Source organism: Delphinapterus leucas, chromosome X (assembly GCF_059928025.1).
Source record: "Delphinapterus leucas isolate spDelLeu-1000000601 "Yukka" chromosome X, BTC_Dleu_Yukka2, whole genome shotgun sequence".
NCBI classification, from domain to species: domain Eukaryota; kingdom Metazoa; phylum Chordata; class Mammalia; order Artiodactyla; family Monodontidae; genus Delphinapterus; species Delphinapterus leucas.
Window position 1 is genome coordinate 117,577,244 of NC_143150.1, and position 21,552 is coordinate 117,598,795.

General features: G+C 37.9%; 1 protein-coding gene across 3 annotated transcripts in view; it reads right to left on the reverse strand.

Annotated features, from left to right (window-relative positions):
• The window catches only part of CDKL5 (cyclin dependent kinase like 5), a 126,463-nt gene that overhangs the window by 58,953 nt on the left and 45,958 nt on the right, over positions 1 to 21,552 (reverse strand). For 2 of the 3 annotated variants that reach the window (XM_022565482.3, XM_030763167.2), the window contains exons 3-4: positions 12,076 to 12,121; positions 2,231 to 2,367 (exon numbers count right to left, since the gene is read on the reverse strand). In XM_022565482.3, the coding sequence (XP_022421190.1) occupies positions 2,231 to 2,367; positions 12,076 to 12,121 (183 nt within the window). Of the gene's footprint in view, positions 1 to 2,230; positions 2,442 to 12,075; positions 12,122 to 21,552 lie in introns of those variants that run through there. The other variant, XM_089904741.1, reaches the window with a different exon arrangement.

Below are 21,552 nucleotides of genomic sequence, written 5' to 3' on the forward strand. Positions count from 1 at the left end.
ATGTAAGAAAACCCATCAGAATTCCAACCAGAAGATCAATACTCAAAAGGCCTTGACCCTGCCTCTAAAGAGAGTGTGGAAAGTGAATGTATATTGATATGTTTTAAGTTAAAACAAAATGTTTAAAGTATATATGCATCATTTTTTAGTGATTCTCCACTCAGATTGTCTTTTTCAATCAACAAATGCACAGGAAGTCCCAAATGCACAGGAGGAATAAGAGGGCTTTGTAATAAAGAACATAAATTGTATGTCTCATTTCATATTCAACTCTAAATTCCTGAGTTATAGAGAGGAATGTCCCCCAATATCCATTCTTCCCTTATTAGAGTAATACAACTTGTAAGTGGATGCCTAAGTGTCCAGAATGAAGAGTACATTTTCTTTCTGCCTTGCAGCTAGTGTGGCCATGCAACTAAGTGTTGGCCAATGGGATGTGATAGCTGGAGCTCCACCTTGACCTTGAGGACAAATTTCAGGGGTGGTAGAGCAGAAAGGCAGAAGCAACCTGGGTCTCCTATGGCTGTGGAGCAGAGTTACCATACCCGCCTACCTTTGTATTTGTACCTGAGAGAGAAACTTCTATTTTGTTTAAGCCACTGTAATCCTGCGTCTGTTACAACCCCCTACCCCTAAGAGTATCTTTCTCCTTGCCCTCTTGAGACTCATTGTCAATCATTAGGCAACGCCACTGATGGGAGGGTGATGGTCACCTTCCACTGAAAAACCATAAGGCCAGCACAAGAATCCCAGGCTTGCAGGTCAGAGGACTGGAGTTCTGGTAGCAGCTCTGCCACTTACCAGCAGAGATTGCAGACATTACACAGTGTCTGATACACAGAGGTAATTTCTCCATTTTTCATATGAAATTGTTATTAACCATGAACAATCACCATGAGTAGAACAGAAATAAAAAAGATAACTGAAATAGATCTGTCAGAATTTTATTATTTGGCAGTGAAAACTGCAAACTGCATGATTATTTTTGACAACTAAAAAGTAAGCATCTGATTTTACAGCAATCCTTTTTTATAACTTTTTTTTAAATATCAAACTTCAGTTTTATTTTGGTGGGAAGTGCCCCTTAGGAAAACACGTAAACTGACACAGAAAAAGAAGCCTTCAAATAGATTTTTGAAAAGAAACATAAAACAGTGTTTTAAAACAACAAAGAGCCTTGTAATATTTTTTCAAGTTTTGCTTGTAATGAAATCACTATATATATATTAATTAGAAAAATAAGTTGTAATGGTTGAATTAATTAAAAAGCCACATTACTGGTCACCCATCTTGGCAACACTGCTTTCCATTTCATGATGATGGTGCTGGTGGTGATACTCTGTCATTTATGACATAAAAAGCACCTGGGAATTGACTAAGGCAAAGATAAACCTCTCCAGTCTTAATCTTCTTTAGATAATAACAGGAAATCAGGAGGATCCACCTTTACTCACGAAGGAAACCTCTAAAAGTTCTGTCTGACTCCAGTTTATTCTACTCTTGTTAAGGCACTTAGTTCTTGACAATAACCACCTGTAATAAGCCATCTGCTGTCCAAGAAATTCATAGGCACACAATATTGTTCACTGTATCGGACATTTGCCCTTAGGTCATATGATTAAAACTGTCACTACGAGTTAACAATTAAAAAAAAAAATTGAAGCAATTACAGAGACAACTTGAACAATGTGTGATTTTTTGCTTTTCTCCCATGCTTCTAATTCCTTACTTGTGGTCTCATCTACCTCCTCAAGCTTTACCTTATGGCTCCTGGCACATCTTCTTCCCTCAGATAAAGCCACAGCACTGGCAATTCACAAAAGGCTGCTTCATGAGCCCACTCGTTAGCCACTCTAGGTCTGATTCAGACACCCATCCTATGCCTGTCATCACTGACAATTTACGTGCCTCTCCCTCAGAGGCCTTGCTTAGGTTTAATTAAAATAAACCAAGTCTAAAAATTACTTGGTGAAGATAGAGTCTAAGACTTCAGAAGCCAAACCAATACATTGTTTAAATTTAAGATTATCTCTCTACAGTTAAATTGTACAAAATCCTTCAATATATTTTCAGGACTTCTAATGATTATGGGTACTACTGTCATTTTTAAAGTCAGATTATGAGCACAATGACAAATCATACTAGATAATAATACTTTCTTTAATAGTTTCAGAAACAGCCCTAAATAAAAGAATGAGGCAAATCTCTATTGCGTCAGTTAGTGACTTACTTTTTCAACATACTCAAACACCAAGTACAATTTCCCCCTCCGACGAAAGGCTTCCTTTAACTCCACAATGTTTTCCTGCTTGAGAGTACGAAGCATTTTAAGCTCTCGTAAAGTCGTTTCCTTGACTTCTTCATTTTCTAGAATGTAAACAATGGTGAATAGAGTAAAATTAAAGCTTTCAAACCACTATTCAAAAAATTCTAAGAACACTGAAAACATACCAATTTCACTTTCCACTTTGAGTACTTCTGCATAAGAAGTCCAAGGATGGAATATTCAATATCACATTTTCTTGTTGAAAGGATCAAGAAAAAGAAACTTAAAGAAGAAAAGGCTTACTTGACCAGCATGAACCTAATTTTCTGCTTGTATTTTCTTATACTCCTTACTGCAAAGTACATATGTAAAACAGACTTATAGATACGACATATAAATGCACTGTCATTTTAACTCTAACACTACATACTGAGGAAGAAGGAGTTTAAAAGGGTAAAAAGGAATTAACCACATCAGTGTGCAGAGGAGCCTTTATGCAACATCTGTAGCAGTTGATATTTTAAAGTTTGGCCTGAAGCTTTGGTTTAAAAGAGCATTTTATTCCCCAGGCTGCATGTGAGTCACCTCTGTAAGCAGAGGTCATATGCCAGGCATGCACAATGCAGGTCACAGTCAAGTTGCAGGGAACTCTAAGGGTGTCTGATCTTCTCTTTGAACAGCGGCTGCTGCATGTTCCTGCTGTCCTCCTTTGGCACGTCCGTCTGTCCATCCCATGTAGTGTAGCTGTACTGGGATGGAGGACTTATGCTGAGCCAATACACCCTTTCGTATCATCAACTCCACTCATGATAACCCCCACAGACACAGAGGAAGGACAGAAATCACATTAACTCTAATGGATCAATTGGCATGGGAGCAGGGAAGGCAATATTTCATGTTAAAGGAGTTTTTATAATAGCTTTAGATTTAACCAGGAAATTCTAACCATCATGTTTACATATGTATATACAAGGAACGATATAGGTTCATAATCCCTTATCTGCATTCCAAAAACCAAAAAAAAAAAAAAATCAGTCTAAAAATTGAATACTTTTTCTAACTTTACGGCAAATCTCTTTAGAGGCAAATCCTGAACTAATACGATACCACTGACAATCTTTGTTTATCCTACTTAGTATGAATATTCATATATTGTGCTGTAGAAATAATACCTGATTATAGGATGCTAAAGTGACATGCCATATTTCCATTCTAAAATCTAAAAGTTATGAATTCTAGAATACATTTGGCCCCAAGGTTTTGGGTAATGGTCAGAATCCTAGCTTGAAAGTCTAAGCTGTGTAACCCTCAAGTTCAGGCATGTCTGGGAAGGTAGAAAATAGTTTGGGGACAGGGAGGAGAAAGATGAAGATGCCTTCAAGGAAGAAATGTTTCCTAAGCAAGATACACAAGAGAAAAGAACCTAAATGGGGCCAAAGGGGGAGGGGAGATCCTAAATGCAGTACCAGGAGTACTTCTCAGATTATGGTCGCACCTCGCAGTGCGGGATCTTAGTTCCCAGACCAGGGATTGAACCCGGGCCCGGCAGTGAAAGCGCTAAGTCCTAACTACTGGACCGCCAGGGAATTCCCCTAATCCCCATTCAAACTGAGTTTAAAGAAAAGAGACTATAACAAAACCATAGGCTTTGGAGTAGCCCCAGAATATCTGTAACAGACAGACAACAAAGTCAACACTCCTTTGTGAAATGGTTACAGAAGGGAAATATTCTCCCTACTTCAAGAAAACTGTTGGAGAATGCTGGAGCACAGATTAGGAAAGGAGAGAGGTACTGTCTATCAGAAGGCAGGAAGCAGCAGTAGCAAAGGCTGACAGTAGCATAGGCAGTAAACCAGCCCAGCCCACGTCAGGGGGGTCAATTGGGAACTGGGTACTCACAGGGCCCATGTCAGAGCATGAAACAGGGGGGCCACCTGGCAGTAGGGGCAATGTGTGTGACATGATTAGGGGACTTCCCGAAGTGGCTGAGAAGGCTTGTGCGGGGCGGGGGGATAAATGTCCAGCTGTTCTGCAAATTGGGGCTGGACCAGAGAAGTAGTATTTTGCAACTGTCAGAACTGCTAAATCTAGGGAAGCTAAAAGTCTTCAGTCTTATGAAGAAGGTTAACCTGCTTCTCTGCGGTCCCATCTGCGTTACTCCCAAGGTTAGGGTAATCAACCTAAAATCCACCTGTCTCTAAGATCTGCCACACAGATCTCAATATGAAGCAAATAAAATTACTTCTAATAAGGAAGTAATTCAGCAAGAGACAACTATGCTACTCATGACCTGATCCTTGTCTGCATTTCCATCCCCATCTCATGCCCTTCTCTCCCTCCCTCACGTTAGTCTTTCGGTTCCCAAAATAGCCCCAAACTTTATTTTTCAACCTTAGGGCCTTTGAGCTTGTTCCCTCTGCCGAGAACTCTCATTATACTACCAGACTCTTTACAGGGATGGCTCCTTCAGGCTGCAGTTTAAACGTCACTTGATCACTAAACCAAAGCAAGCCTCCATCCCCATGCTAATCCGAGAGCTTTAGGAGGACAGGTCTAAGTTCTGCTTGCTGTTCAACAACGAACACCCAACCACCTAGGACCGGACCCGGCACAGAGGGGATCAATAAATACTTCCTACACGAATGCCTTCACTGGTGTCATGAGGAAATCCTTGCCCATATGTGGCTAGCTCTTATTCCCTTAAAACATGGGAAGTAGCAATGTGATAGCAAACAATAGGCACTTTGCCCTCTCAGTTTTGAGGACACTGCTTTCAATCTTCTCTCTCCAGAACTTTGAAAGGGCAGCTTTTCAGACAGTTAAGACAAACTGAATTTATTTTCCCCTATTCACCTCTGCCCCGGTAGTCTTCTACAATATGTGACTATAAAAAATGGAGGCTCCAGAAAACCGATTGCACCAAGAGTCAAGAACACATATATATTCGGTCATTAGAACATCCCTAAGCTATGCTGGAGCTGGTTACAAATAAATGGTGCAACAAAGGCAAAGGTAAATAAAGTTGGAATACCTTTTCTAATCAAAAGCTTGGCGAATTCTTGGCACTGAAAAAAGGGAGCTTTGTATCATTAGCAACTTGTGGTAGTTTCACCTTGCTAACAGATAAAGCCGAATGGCCAAAGCAGAATGGCTATCGTAGAAGGAACGTTGGAGTAGGATCTGGGAGACCTAGATTTTGGACCCTTTTAACCAGCTAACACTGTAACATGTGATTTTGGGCAAGCCATTTAACTTTTCATTCATAAAATAACTAAATGGGCACTCCTCTGCACCCACACATGTACCCTAAAAAGTCCCAGGGCCTTTTCCAAATCTAATAATCCATGATTTCTCTTCATTAAAATTTCATTGATTATGAGCCTAAACCTCATTGAATTTATATCATTTGAATCTATACTGACTTTGCTAAACAATGGCTAGAGAGAAAAAGGGAAACGAATCTTCAAAAAGAAGCTCACAAAATCACTTAGCATGCAGAGCCAAAACCACCTCATTTGAGCAGCTCATCCTGTTTAGGAAATGAAGGCTCCTGTAATTTATGTCAGTCATAGTTGTTAAAAGTTGAGGTAAGCACTTCGGCCCTAATATTGTAATGAATGGGAACAGGTAGAAAGTGGAGTTATTAATTCCCTAAGTGCAAGCAAAACGCACACTCTTCATTATTTGGAAATCCTATCATTTTGTTCCTCTGAGTACTTTTAAGGTTCCTGGCCTACCCCCTGTACTTTATAATGAAAATTGTGGCACTAAATGATCAGATGATCGGGAAAAGGAATGAACATTCCACTTACAAATGCTTCTCTCCTCAGAGGTTCAGAAAGTAGCAAAGCTGCTGAGTGAGCCAGTTTTTTAAAGGTGGAAGCACAGCCCACTAAAGGGGGCGCAAACACCCCTGCCTTTCAGTTGAAATAATCTCATGGCTTTTTATTTAGGCTAGGCTCCTCCAGTTCACAAATGAAGAAACCAAGTCTAGAAAGAATAACTTTCTCAGGGTAAGTGAAGAGAATGTCACACCGAGTAGAACACAGGGACGGAGGCGCCTTGGTGTAAGGCAGTGAGTGAGCTTTGGAGAGTGAGTCAGAACACCCAAGTCGGAACACCCAAGTCTAGACTCTGCTTCTGCTTAACTATGTGGCAAAGCAGCATGGTGTGGGCGGAAGAAAAACTCAATGAAGATCCTGGGGTCTGTGTCTTAGTCTCAGTTAATCACATACTAGCTGTGGTTCCTCAGCTGTAAACTAGAGTTAGGGTTCTACTAGATGATGCTGAAGGTTCCACCATGTGATTCCTGCTTATGTGCATGCTGATGGACCTGGTCATCAATTACCATGGAGGGTGTTTAGCTTAGTACAGGCAGCAATTATGACAAAGTTATATAAATTCTATTGAGTGATGACTAAATGGTATGGTAGAAAAAGGACATTAAGTTAAAAAAAAAACTAACCTATTTCTAAGCTTTCCAGTAAGGCTGCAAGTTAACACACCTAAAAAGCAAGAAGGGAGATTCAAAGTAAAAGAAAACAATTTTTAAGAATAAAGATCACAGGAGCAAAAGAAATGCAAAGATAAGTGACGAAAAGAGAAAAATCTACAGATGAGCAGAAACTCTTCTGTAAAACTATTTTTAAAGAACTGTGGGCTTAGAAAAGAAATCCAGAAATAACTATAACCTACTTTATGAAATCACAAACCTGACATTTTTGTATAGCCAAAGAGGCCCTCCATAATGAACCTTTAAATAGGTACAATGTGGGGAAAAGTCAAGCCATCCTTGCACAAAACCATAAGGGTGCCATTTTTGAGTGTGGTTGCCCTGACTGAAGAAGGAACATCAACAGGAGGGCAAGTAACATGGCCAGGGGGTTTTGTATGGTGGTGCTGCTGTCATATATACCAAAAATGATGAGAAAACTTAAATTTTCAGAGATGAAGGCCAGGTAAAGCACAATGGAAATGTATTAAACCATGAAAGGTGCAAAATGTTCACCAAATCTTAGAAGAATCCCTGAAGTTTGAAAGAGATCCATTTTGGTCATTAAAAAGAAGTGTGGGGAAATCATGACTAGCCAGAATGCTCAAGCTTAGTTAATTGATTTCTCTATTTAACCAAGGTTTGCAAAGTTTGTCTCAAAGCTTCTCTTACAGGGAAATCCGGTTCTTAAATTTAAAGATTATGAACCCTTGTTTTCTACACATATACAAAATAAGAGGCCGGAGTTTCCCTGATCCCGAGATCAGGATAGAGCTTTCTAGTGTCTGGGTAAAAATAAGGATGAAATAAACTGGAGCAAAGAACAGATGATCAATTAAACATTTTCTCATGATTAAGAACAAAGATGTCCATTCCAATGTAAAATATTTATCTATAGAAACATAAGCAGCAGCAGGATATGAAATGCAAGCAATTTTATTTGATATAAAAGCAAAGACACAACCTAAATTCCATGTTAACCACGGATTACAACACAGCTCCCTGAGAGTCAGCCTCCTTGCCATGTACGGAGGCCCAGTGACAAGTGGGGAGGATCCCTCCTCATCCCATCACCCATACATTCAGGAAGGACTGAAAAGTTCAAATAATCAGAAGGTGTTGTCACATCAGAAGATCCAAATGTTTGTCAAATATAAATTTTAGACCACAGGACTTCTTCAATTAAAGGTTAAACAGTGTTTTTTTTTCTTGCTGGTCCAAAGCTATCTAATCTATATCAGTGTTCTTGGATTATTTAAAAAATTGAGGACGGTAGACACTGGCACATGTGTGTACGTGAAAATGATGATCCAACAGTGATAGAAGATTATCATCTGAACATCAAATCTCATTGTACAAGATTGGAATTATAGGAAAGGTAGGAGGATTAGGCTAAATTTATTATTATACATAGTCTGAAAAGTACCTTTTAACTAAATAATCTCTAGTATCTTTTTGGTCTGTGGTCATTTTTCTCTTCTCAGAAAAATCCAAATATGTACTGAGCAGAATTAATTCTATGGAGACTTCTGGTCGGTTAGGTATTTATTAGTTAATGTTTCTCTGTGGGAATTTATATTAATAGACAAATTTATAATACTATCATTCAGGATATCATTAAGAATTCATTATCTGAGACTCCACATTTGTGATGATGTATAAAGAAGCAAAAGTCATCAAAACAAGAAAATATTAACAAATGAAGTGATCTCAAATAAAACTGTCATCACTCAAATATTCCTTCCTTTTAACAGGTGTTGATTCCCACCAGTGTGTCAGTCTTTCAGGGAAAATCATAGGCACAGACACTGATAAATGATCTGATGGTGTTATATCAGCTAACAACTGGAGAATAAAAAATGAGCAAGGATGAAGACAAAAAAACATGAACATACAAAAACCAAGAGAAGAGTGACAAAGTCTTTTGTATATTTTGAATGACCTTCTTTTTATTGTGAAAGTCATTCACTGACCTAGCCTACAATTTTACTGTAAAAATTGCCCCACCCTGCCAAAAGATAACAATTGATTCTTTTTTCTAAGAAACAGTACATAGTTGCTATTATAATCTAAATTGTGTTAACTGTAAGATAAACTTATTTTTATAATTTTAGTTTCATTTTTTCAACTTAAACTCCCGATCTAACTTTTTATTTACTATGAAATTTTGGTTTCCATTTTAAATAGTAATCTATTGTCCTGGGATAATAAGGACTTCTTGAACTAAATAGTGGTCTACCTTAAAATGTTGTTTAAAAAATGTTTCATGCAAATTTGTGCATACATATGAATTTAACAAGAAAACAGGACATTATCATAATCTTTTAAAGCTAACAGGAGGTAATATATACTCATAAAATACTCCTTGATATAATCAGCATAAGAATACTTGATTAGCTTGAACGTGGGTCAGACCAATTTCAGATCCTATTTCAGTTTAACAATGCTTTCACAGGATTATTTCATTACCTTCACGAAGATTTTTAAACATTGGATTTGGAAAAGTCACTACCAAAATATCAAAAGAATATATTCAGAGTAACTAATAAAAGAAATTCATGAGAGCTATATGACAATAAAGGCAATATTATCATGAAACTGTATTTTTTATTATAATTAGCCTGACTAAAATTTAAGATGATAAACTGATATAGAATTAAGTGGTTTACATAGGGGTTGAATGGACATCCTCACCTATACTAGACTATCTATGTATACTTCACACTCCAAAAGGGTGTTTACCACACATTTTCCCTAACTTTCCATTAAGCATGATACTACTCTGGCAGGAGGAAAAGGGTAAAGACAGAAAAGATTGTGTGAGATCTCCCAGGGAGAACTGGAAACAATAGGAAAGTGTGCCTAGAATAGGCTTGGAACTAAAAAGTTATGAATAATTGGATATGTTTTTAGATTCTATTGCTGAAATATTTAGGAAGTGTCCCTCTAGAAGTATGTATAGGCGCGCTCACAAAGCTGTCCATCTGCAAAGTGGGTGGGTGATGCGGCTGCATGCCTGTGAGGTATGGCAACTGATAATGGTCCAGCAGAGATGAGGGCAGAGTGGATTCATGTTCTGTCAGCTCAGTGAAATAAAAACTGATCAAATGTATCCTATAATGTTTAGACTATCCAAACACCCCTGGGATGCCACAGCTAGAAACAATCTCTCTCACCTCAAAATTATACAAAGTCATTCAGCCACTGACTGCTTTCTACTCCGTTTTACTGCTTTTTATTTACAGGTCTTAATTCTGTTAATAGGTCAGAAGCTTCTTGAAGGTATCCGGATCTGATTTACTACCTTCACTGTTCTTATAGCACCTGGCTCAGTGCTCAATGAATTTCTTTTTCTTTTCTTTCTTTTTTGGCCGCGCCACACGGCATGTGGGATCTTAGTTCCCCTGATCAGGGATCGAACCCGAACCCCCTGCAGTGGAAGTGCAGAGTCTTAATTGCTGGACAGCCAGGGAAGTCCCCAGTGCTCAATGAATTTTAACAGATACACTATTGATTGCCAGTCTGAAGGTACTGTAATTCAGGGACTAATATATTGTTTAATTGAAGCTAAGAATTGGTATTCATAGGATAGAGGTTGTGAAGAATTGGGTATTTAGTTTTCTTAAAAACAGCAATGACATACATGGCCTAGATTGCACTGCTTTTCAAAAATTTGATGACAATTATTTTTGGTGGTAGCTGATGGTTGACAATGTGCCTTACAAGATGAATGCACAGCCAGAAGTCTTCATATACAGGCAAAGGTCATGCTTTGGTCTACTGTTGCAACCACTCTTTTTAGTAGATCACCGTTTGTCTCCTGGCCACCTGCAGCTAGCCCAAAGCCACTGCTCAAAGAGCTTATTTCCAATGGTCTCCTAGGGGGTTGGCCTAGGGCTATCGCTTCCCATTAGACTACGGGTACACGATTGGAAGCAGGGCTTTTTTGGGTTTTGTTTTTAAAGAACAAGCTAAAGTATTTTTTTGTTGCCTTCTCCTTAAGGCTGCCAAGCCAATGCTAAAATTCCTGGCTGACGTGCTTGTGCTCCACCATAACCAGCACATCAGAGCTGGGTTACATCAAATACTACTGCATCTACCCCAGGAGTTGTTAGCAAGGCCCTTTTGTTATTTAATGTTTGCTAAGTCTCTAAGGTAGGGGTGATGAAACTTCACAAATACAGAGGTTGGTGTCTTACATCAGTCACTGTGTGCTGATGAAGGTAGGCTATGAATGCCTATTGTCACACTTCCAATTAAATATGAAGGTTGATGCTATGGTGGGGCCTCTTACTCCTGCAGCACTTGTTTTCAAATGGCAGGTTGTGACTCATTAGTGGTGACATCAAAGTATTTCATGCCAAAATAGGCACTTATATGAGCAAGAAAGAACAGAAAATGGAGAACCTCACATTAGTAAAATAAGTAATTTTGTGAAACTTTTGCTTCAGTTATATATATGACATTATGTATGAGGATACTGTGTAGGAGGTAAAAAATACTTCTGCTGTGGGATCTCTGTCAAAAAACAAAAATTGAAAAAATGCTGCCTAGAGCTTCTTAAAGGCCATCCATGTGTGTCTTTGTGGTCAGTTTTTCTACTTGGCTGTATTTGGATGGCCAAGAGTCTGGATTTAAAACCTAATGGCCTAATGAAATGCTTTATTTATTTTTTCTTTTGTACATTACTTTTTTTTGGTGCATTATTTTTTGTTGTTGTTAATCCTTTATTTTAAACTTTCTTGCCCAGGATAATTTTAATACTCCATTTGAAATGGTTTGGATGTGTGACCAAAGCCTCCAAGTATGGTATTTCTTCTTGAAAAGCTTTTATTTTCCCAATGAGTTATCCTAAATATAAAACCATTCCCTCTGTACTGTTTACATACCACTTATCTTTATATTTCTAGCTAACTAGGAAGCAGAGATTGCAGTAACCAATATTGAAACCTTTAACATAGCACTTGCTACTTGTGTGAACCCAGGAAGTATTTACTTCAAGTAAGTTTTATTATTTTAAACTGTTAGTATTTAGAAACAGTGTAAATAGCATGTCTTCTATCCAGTATTTGAAGCAAGATTTCCAGTGCTGACTGTCCCTTAAAACACAAGATGAATTTTTTGATATCATGAGATTTGAAAAGATTCACACGGGAGGAACTAAATGTTTCAAAGCAAAGCATGATGATAATTAAGATATATTTACTGAGATTGAGATTGTAAAATCTGAGGAACACAGTCTAATCAGCTAGATTTCATCTCTTCCATATTCTATTCACAAAAACTAAATATAAAAAGAAAAAGTATATATATATACCTTCACTGTCCTTGAATTTCTTGATTGCCACAATTTCATGCGTTTCCTGAAAAGGAAAAGAGGCAGAAGAAAAGTCATTCTCCAGTGTTTTTCAAACTGGGAATCCCAACTGTCTGGGGGTACATTGTGAAACAGAGTAGCAAGAACCCAGAGATTAAAAAATAAATCCTCCTCTTCCCCAGTCCCTCATTTCTCAGTTCCAAAATTCTCTTTCTTACTACCCTGCAGGCATTGTCAGGGAAGGAAAAGGAGAAGGGGGAGGGGCTGGGGGACGAAGAGCAGATTTGGCAATAGAATATGGATGAACCAGCAGTGTCAATGTCTTGAGACTACGCAAAAGTGCCAGGATGGCTGACAATAGACTGGCATCTATACTGCCCTCTGAAACCCAGGGACACATTTAATTGGGTTTCTAAGACCAGAGAAAAGGCTTCTATAATACTTGGTAGTTGCTGGTAGCAGAATACCTCTTCCAAGTCTCCTCCCTTCACTTACCTCTTCCTAACAAACCTATCTAGTTGTTCACCAGCTCTTCCCCATTGATAGCCATTTCATATCCAAAGTGAGATAAACATTTGCCACCAAATACCAATCTCCAACTTTCCCCTGCCTTTATTTAGCTCTCCTGAACTAGCAGAAGTAGTTGGTGAGAAGAACCCTATTTTAAACTAAAAACATCACAAATCCTTTTTTTTTGGTCTTTTGTGGCTGGAAGACAAGAAAATAAGGGCTGGGAAGGAAATGAAAATGCTAAAGATTAAGTATAACTAGGCTAAATAATTCATGTAAGATATTCTAGTCTATGAAAGGAATAAAAAAGCTTTTGGTAAAGTAATATATAGATTCTTCAAAGGCAACATGTCATATACAAAGGTCTTCTGAATGATTCAGGCCTGTTCTTTTTTACTCTAAGTGGGTATACTTTCAGATCTGTAAGAGCAAATCTTTTATAAAACTTTGTCCCTGCATCAAAGCAAAGACTTGAAAAACAGACACAATACGAGGCGATAACCAACAGGGTACAAAATCATTAACTTATTAAAAATATATGCTTTTCTCCTAGATTCCTTACAAAAGCAAAGAGAATCAAATAAGTAGGGGGGAAAAAAAGAAATTTTAAAAAAGCTACCATTTCAGTCATTATGCTGAAAGACAAACTCTGAGTCGTAACTATATCTGTAAATCAAACCCTGTTTCTCACCTGCCCGTTGAAAAAAGAAGAAAATACTAGCTTTCATATTTGTGTTACAGGGGAAAAAGTATCTGAAAGTGCTATAGGCTACTGAGGAAAAAGATTCTTATTAAGGTTATTATTTTTTTTTTTAAGGTTATTATGTTTTTGTTTTTAAGGGAGGAATAGAATTGTAGAGTACAGAGAGCTTTGGGGATACAATTATTTGTACATCAGCAGACCTTCTGACTTAAACTCAGCCACCCAGGTACTTTCTGATATTGTAACTGTTTCATTACTGAGAAGGAATAACTGCAAAGTCAAAGTGATGTGGAGGATGATCACCTAGAACATTAGTATAGGTAGTACCAGGTAACTCTGCTACGTATGCTACTCTCTCTTAATACACTGACACTGTTTTCTTACCCTGCTCCTTTACAAATGGCTCTAGCTAGCAACCCACCTGTGGCCTAAGAGAAAGTACAAAGCCCTATCAAGAAACTGCTCACGGCGCAGAGAAAGGGGCAACAGGATTGCATCCAGGAAGAGAGGAGGACTGCCCACATTTCAACTGAGTGTTGTTCCAGGTACCATTTCATCCTATACTGCACATTTTTTATTTCTTATTTTTTTATGGTACGCAGGCCTCTCACTGTTGTGGCCTCTCCCGTTGCGGAGCACAGGCTCTGGACGCACAGGCTCAGCAGCCGTGGCTCACGGGCCCAGCCGCTTCACGGCATGTGGGATCTTCCCGGACCGGGGCACGAACCCGTGTCCCCTGCATCGGCAGGCGGACTCTCAACCACTGCGCCACCAGGGAAGCCCTATTGCACATTTTTTAAATGGCATCCTAAGTGTTAAAACTTTGCCTGATTTTATAAAAGGTCTTGCTTAGGTCAAAACTGTCCACTGATATGACTACATATTTAAATTTATGACTACCATCTTGAAGAAAGAAATTCATCAGATTTTTTTTCTCCTGGCATCTCATAAATAGAATTTACAGTATGAAACAGTTGCCCGAAGGGGGGTCAAATAAGATGAAATGTTTATTCTTTTATTTATCCTTTCACCAATACCATGAAAATCCTCTTTCTCCTCAACACTCACACACAGACACATACACACTCAATATGGTTTATACATTTACTTATACAACAAAGCCAAACAGACGGAAGTTTTCTACATAAAATCCAATGTTTGGTGGAAAACACAAGCAATCGAGGGCAGAAGATGCTGGAAAAAATTTAACATTTTACTTTTATTCAAACTACTTATAAAAATAATACAAACTCATATAAAAGAACATAAAGGGGTATAAGAGTATAAGAGGAGCATAAAAAGAAATAAAAAACTATATAACCCTTCCGAATAACATCTTGGTATATTTTCTTCCGGTAAATTTTTCTCAAATTGGAAGAATTTGAGAACACATATATTGTGCTGTATGTTGCTTTGATATTTGATATTGTATTTGATATTTGATATTGTATAAGGAACATCTGACCTGTCATTAAATAATTTTTAAAACCACCATTTTTAATGGATGGTTATTTAACCAGTCTATCAATGAACATACTTCAACATCTGCATCTTCATTTCCATAAAGTAAATTCTGTAACTGATATAACTGGGTTAAAGGGTATGAACGGTAAAGGCTCCTAATACTGCCAAACTGATATCCAAAAATATATCATTTTACAGTTCCCTTCAGCAGCATGAGAACCCACGCTACAACCATAGCCAACACTAAATACAATCATTAAAAAAATCTTTAGACACCAATGAGATCAAAGGTTTGCTTCTATGAACTGGTAAGTGAAATAAGGTGTACTAAGCTTAATGTTTTCCTTACTGATTCATGAATGTGAACTTGTTGACAAATTTTGTTACAAATATTTTCCCCAGATTGTTGTGGACATGGAATTATTTAGGGTGTTGTTGTTATTGTTGCTGAACATAGTTTATTATTATATAGTCCAATTTATTGATACATGCCTTTGTTATTAGGTGCACAACTTTTGTCCTCAGACTCCTTACTTAGCTTGTATATAATTAATATTTATCCACATTTACCTGTCTCGATATTTCAATGATTTAATCTTGTTCCTTAAGTCTTTATTCACTTGTTTATTTTAATATGCTATATGGTGAGGGAATCTAAATTTAAATTTCTAAAAACGGAACCAATTTTCCCAATATCTTTTACCATGGATTTTTAGTTCTGTTGCATCTTAGCATCCTTCTATATATACTCTAGATTTTCTTTCAGAGCTTTTTAATCTAGTCTATACTATTGACCTGTTGATTCTTATGCCAGAACCAGTTTAAATGACTGTGACCTTAAACTGTTCAAAATTACTCTGGGGTTACTGACCCTGATACTTCTTATATCATTTTGTTAAATAAATTTATTATTGAGAATAGGTTTTGGCTGCTATATTTAATTTGTAATTACACACACATGAGCTATTATATTTAGTCTCTATTTCTTTTTCTTTGTTGTTATCCTCTTGCTATATTTGAGCTCTTTTTTTTTGGCCACGTTTTGCAGCATGTTGGATCTTATTTCCCTGGCCAGGGATGGAACCTGTGCCCCCTGCAATGGAAGTGTGGAGTCTTAACCACTGCACTGCCAAGGAAGTCACCTATATTTGACCTTTTTGTTAATGTATAATGTCCTTGTCTCTTGTAACCTTTTTTAAAAAAATTAAAGTCTATTTTGTCTGATAATATATAACATAATCACTTGTTCTCTTTTGGTTACTATTTCTGTGGAATATCTCTTTCCATTCTCCCACTTCAACCTTTTTGTCTCTTTGGATCTAAAGTGAGTCTTTCATAGACAGCATATAGTTGGATCATGTTTATGTTTATTATTTTTAAAATCTTTACTGAAGTATAGTCGATTTACAATGTTGTGTCAATTTCTGCTGTACAGCAAAGTGATTCAGTTTTACATATATACGCTTTTTCATATTCTTTCCCATTATGGTTTATCACAGGATATTGAATATAGTTCCCTGTACTATACGGTAGGACCTTGTTGTTTATCCACCCTATATATAATAGTTTGCATCTGTTAATCCCAAGCTCCCAATCCTTCCTTTCCCTACCCCTCTCCCCCTTGGCAACCACATGCCTGTTCTCTATATCTCTGAGTCTGGATCATTTAAAAAAAATTTTTTATTGAAATATAGCTGATTTACACTGCTGTGTTAGTTACAGGTGTATAGTCTCTATTTCTTTACATATTTCCTACTGTGGTTTTTCACATATTTCAGTGTTCAATTTGCATTAAGTTTTTGCTCAGCCACTATTTATCTTTGGATGGCTTTCTGAGTAAGTATCCTATTTTCCAGGTCTTTACATATATCTGAAAGTCCTCACACGTGAATGGCAACTTGGAAGGCACAAAATTCTCAGGAAGACAACCTTATGTTCTCCACCATCCTCAGGGTCACTGTAAGGTTGTGTGTCCTGCAAAGCCCTGGAAAGTGCCATTCACATCATAGATATCTCAGGTTTGCATGTTTATTAAAGCAACTTTCCAGTAGTTAGGAGTAAAGTGTCTTGTTGTAACAAAATCCATACACTAAGATACTTTTCCAAGAAGAAGAAAATGAAGGGAATTCCCTGGCAGTCCAGTGGTTAGGACTCCGCACTTTCACTGCTGAGGGCCCAGGTTCAGTCCCTGGTCAGGGAACTAAGATCCCACAAGCCGCATGGCTTGGCCAAACAAAAAAGAAAAAAGAAAATGAAAGATCTTAAAAGAAGAATTGCCGTTTTCTAATCCACATAAGGCTCCAAATGGGCTAGCGATACCCTGATGGTCTTCTGGTATTTGTGTTGTAGAAAAGAACTCCGAGGTCAGTTTGGTTTTTGTTCGGATGTAGATAACTTCTTTTTTTCTGCCTAGATGCTGTTATGCTGTTAGGACTTTTCCTTTTCCTTGGAATGGAAATTTTAAATTATCAGAATATATCTAGGGGTTTTCTTCTAGCAACCTTAAATGTTGTTTCTACTCCTATTTTTCTAATAGTTTCCACTAGAAATCTTGTAACTTTTAGGTTGAACTTTTCATAATTGCTTTATATGTTTTGTTCACTAATGCATCACAAATGCCTAGAATGGCAGGCGCATAGCAGGTGTTCAATAAATGTTCTTTTACTTCTTTCATTTTAAGTTTCTTCATCTTCTTTCCTTATCTCAGCCGACTTCTGCAATTTTTGCTTTCTTTCAGCTTGTTATCACTATAGAGGTCATATCCTCCTGGCTTTCCTTCAGGAGACAACTTCATCTGCTTGTTACAAAAAAAATTTTTTTAGAACTATGTGCAGCTCTTAAATCTGCAGAGCAGTGAAAGACATGGGTATCACCCCGACTCCCACTTTTAACTCATCCTAAGATAGGAAGAGATCCACCACGCTTGGTGTCTGGCAGCAAAACAGGTAGTTGGGGTTTTTAGCAACCTCAATTTCAAAGGCAGATTGATGCACCGGAGCCCAATTTCAAAACCTGAATCATTAGCAAACATCTTTCTCATTGGGTTGGCTGGTCTGAGGCTGGGCCGCCTGTGGGCATCGGTCCAAGTCTTTTCCTATTCCCTTTGGACATTTTGCCCTATTCTGGTTCAGAAAGTAGAACAGATAGCATGTATTGTTCAATCTATCCCCCTGGACTTTGCCAATGATCTTCAATGTTCAGTTAGTTTCTTAGCTTACAGAACTTTTATGAGTTTTTGGTTTTGCTTTTAAATAAATTCATGCCACCACCCTGAGATGCTACATGTAATACAGGTGTAGACAAAGGACAAATATATGAAAAATAACTCCAAAGAACTGTGTTTAAATTCAATTTATTCACAAAAGCACACCATTGCCTCCACAATGTCTGCAAGAGAATGTCACCAGCTGTAGTTAACAAGATAGGTGTAGACTGCTTACTTGTTTAAACAACGAGTTACTTAAGAGCTCACATTTTGGGTTGGGCCTGGGCCTCGTGGCGGCGGCGTTAAAAAAAAAAAAAGAGCTCACATTTTAAATAACAAACTAAGGATGTAATAAAATATATAAGTAAACACTAATGATAAGTCCATGTCTCACCCTTAATTTTGCCCCAAAATAGGAATTATATTACTTTGGAATGCAGAAAGACAGAGGTTCCTGAATTGTACTACTACCTTCATGAGTGAATAAGCTATATCAAGGCATTTAACATTTCCCAGAATAAATTTCTACAACTGAAAAAAAAATTAGAAAGAGAATGAAAAATAAATTTTGTGAATAGTAACAAACAGAAAAATACCTCTAGGGCTTATATTTCTTTCTTTAATTTATTTTATTTCTTTTTAAAATTTAATTTTATTATTATTTTTTGCAGTACGTGAGCCTCTCACTGTTGTGGCCTCTCCCATTGCAGAGCACAGGCTCCGGACATGCAGGCTCAGCGGCCATGGCTCACGGGCCCAGCCGCTCCGCGGCATGTGGGATCTTCCCGGACCGGGACACAAACCCGCGTCCCCTGCATCAGCAGGCAGACTCTCAACCACTGGGCCACCAGGGAAACCCTTGAATTTTATTTATTTTTTTTATACAGTAGGTTCTTACGAGTCATCAATTTTATACACAACAGTGTATACATGTCAATCCCAATCGCCCAATTCATCACACACACACCCCCACCCCCTGCCACTTTCCCCCCTTGGTGTCCATACGTTTGTACTCTACATCAGTGTCTCAATTTCTGCCCTGCAAAATGGTTCATCTGTACCATTTTTCTAAGTTCCACATATATGCGTTAATATATGATTTTTCTTTTTCTTTTTCTGACTTACTTCACTCTGTATAACAGTCTCTAGATCCATCCACGTCTCAACAAACGACCCAATTTCATTCCTTTTTATGGCTGAGTAATATTCCATTGTATACATGTACCACATCTTCTTTATCCATTCATCTGTCAATGGGTATTTAGGTTGCTTCCATGACCTGGTTATTGTAAACAGTGCTGCAATGAACATTGGGGTGCATGTGTCTTTTTGAATTATGGTTTTCTCTGGTTATACGCCCAGTAGTGGGATTGCTGGATCATATGGTAATTCTATTCTTAGTTTTTTAAGGGACCTCCATACTGTTCTCCATAGTGGTTGAGCAGCTTTTCAAGTGCTTCTTGGCCATCTATATGTCTTCTTTGGACAAATGTCTATCTAGGTCTTCTGCCCATTTTTGGATTGGGCTGTTTGTTTTTTTAATATTGAGATGCATGAGCTGTTTATATATTTTGGAGAATAATCCTTTGTCCGTTGATTCGTTTGCAAATATTTTCTCCCATTCTGAGGGTTGTCTTTTCGTCTTATTTATGGTTTCCTTTGCTGTGCAAAAGCTTTGAAGTTTCATTAGGCCCCACCTGTTTATTTTTGTTTTTATTTCCATTACTCTAGGAGGTGGATCAAAAAAGATCTTGCTGTGATTTATGTCAAAGAGTGTTCTTCCTATGTTTTCCTCTAAAAGTTGTATAGTGTCTCGTCTTACATTTAGGTCTCGAATCCATTTTGAGCTTATTTTTGTGTATGGTGTCAGGGAGTGTTCTAATTTCATTCTTTTACATGCAGCTGTCCAGTTTTCTCAGCACCACTTATTGAAGAGACTGTCTTTTCTCCACTGTATATCCGTGCCTCCTTTGTCATAGATTAGTTGACCATAGGTGCGTGGGTTTATATCTGGGCTTTCTATCTTGTTCCATTGATCTATATTTCTGTTTTTGTGCCAGTACCATATTGTCTTCATTACTGTAGCTTTGAAGTATAGTCTGAAGTCTGATTCCTCCAGCTCAGCATTTTTTACCTCAAGACTGCTTTGGCTATTCGGGGTCTTCTGTGTCTCCATACAAATTTTAAGGTTTTTTGTTCTAGTTCTGTAAAAAATGCCATTGGTAATTTGATAGGGATTGCATTGAATCTGTAGATTGCTTTAGGTAGTACAGTCATTTTCACAATATTGATTCTTCCAATCCAAGAACATGGTATATCTCTCCATCTGTTGGTATCATCTTTAATTTCTTTCATCAGTGTCCTATAGTTTTCTGCATATAGGTCTTTTGTCTCCCTAGGTAGGTTTATTCCTAGGCATTTTATTCTTTTTGTTGCAATGGTAAATGGGAGTGCTTCCTTAATTTCTCTTTCAGATCTTTCATCATTAGCATATAGGAATGCAAGAGATTTCTGTGTGTTAATTTTGTAACCTGCAACTTTACCAAGTTCATTAATTAGCTCTACTAGTTTTCTGGTGGCATCTTTAGGATTCTCTATGTATAGTAACAAGTCATCTGCAGACAGTGACAGTTTTACTTCTTCTTTTCCAATTTGCATTCCTTTTATTTCTTTTCCTTCTCTGATTGCCGTGGCTAGGACTTCCAAAACTATGTTGAATAACTGTGGTGAGCGTGGACATCCTTGTCTTGTTCCTGATCTTAGAGGAAATGCTTTCAGTTTTTCACCATTGAGAATGATGTTTGCTGAGGGTTTGTCATATATGGCCTTTATTATGTTGAGGTAGGTTCCCTCTATGCCCACTTTCTGGAGAGTTTTTTGTTTTGTTTTGTTTGCGATACACGGGCCTCTCACTGCTGTGGCCCTCTCCCGTTGCAGAGCACAGGCTCTGGACACGCAGGCTCAGCAGCCATGGCTCACGGGCCCAGCCGCTCCGCGGCATTTGGGATCTTCCCAGACCGGGGCACGAACCCATGTCCCCTGCGTTGGCAGGCAGACTCTCAACCACTGCACCACCAGGGAAGCCCTCTGGAGAGTTTTTATCATAAATCGGTGTTAAATTTTGTCAAAAGCTTTTTCTGCATCTACTGAGATGATCATATGGTTTTTATTCTTCAATTTGTTAATATGGTGTATCACATTGACTGATTTGCGTATATTGAAGAATCCTTGCATCCCTGAGATAAATCCCACCTGATCATGGTGTACGATCCTTTTAATGTGTTGTTGGATTCTGTTTGCTAGTATTTTGTTGAGGAATTTTGCATCTATATTCATCAGTGATATTGGTCTGTAATTTTCTTTTTTTGTAGTATCTTTGTCTGGTTTTGGTATCAGGGTGATGGTGGCCTCATAGAATGAGTTTGGGAGTGTTCCTTCCTCTGCAATTTTTGGGAAGAGTTTGAGAAGGATGGGTGTTAGCTCTTCTCTAAATGTTTGATAGAATTCACCTGTGAAGCCATCTGGGCCTGGACTTTTGCTTGTTGGAAGATCTTTAATCACAGTTTCAGTTTCATTACTTGTGATTGGTCTGTTC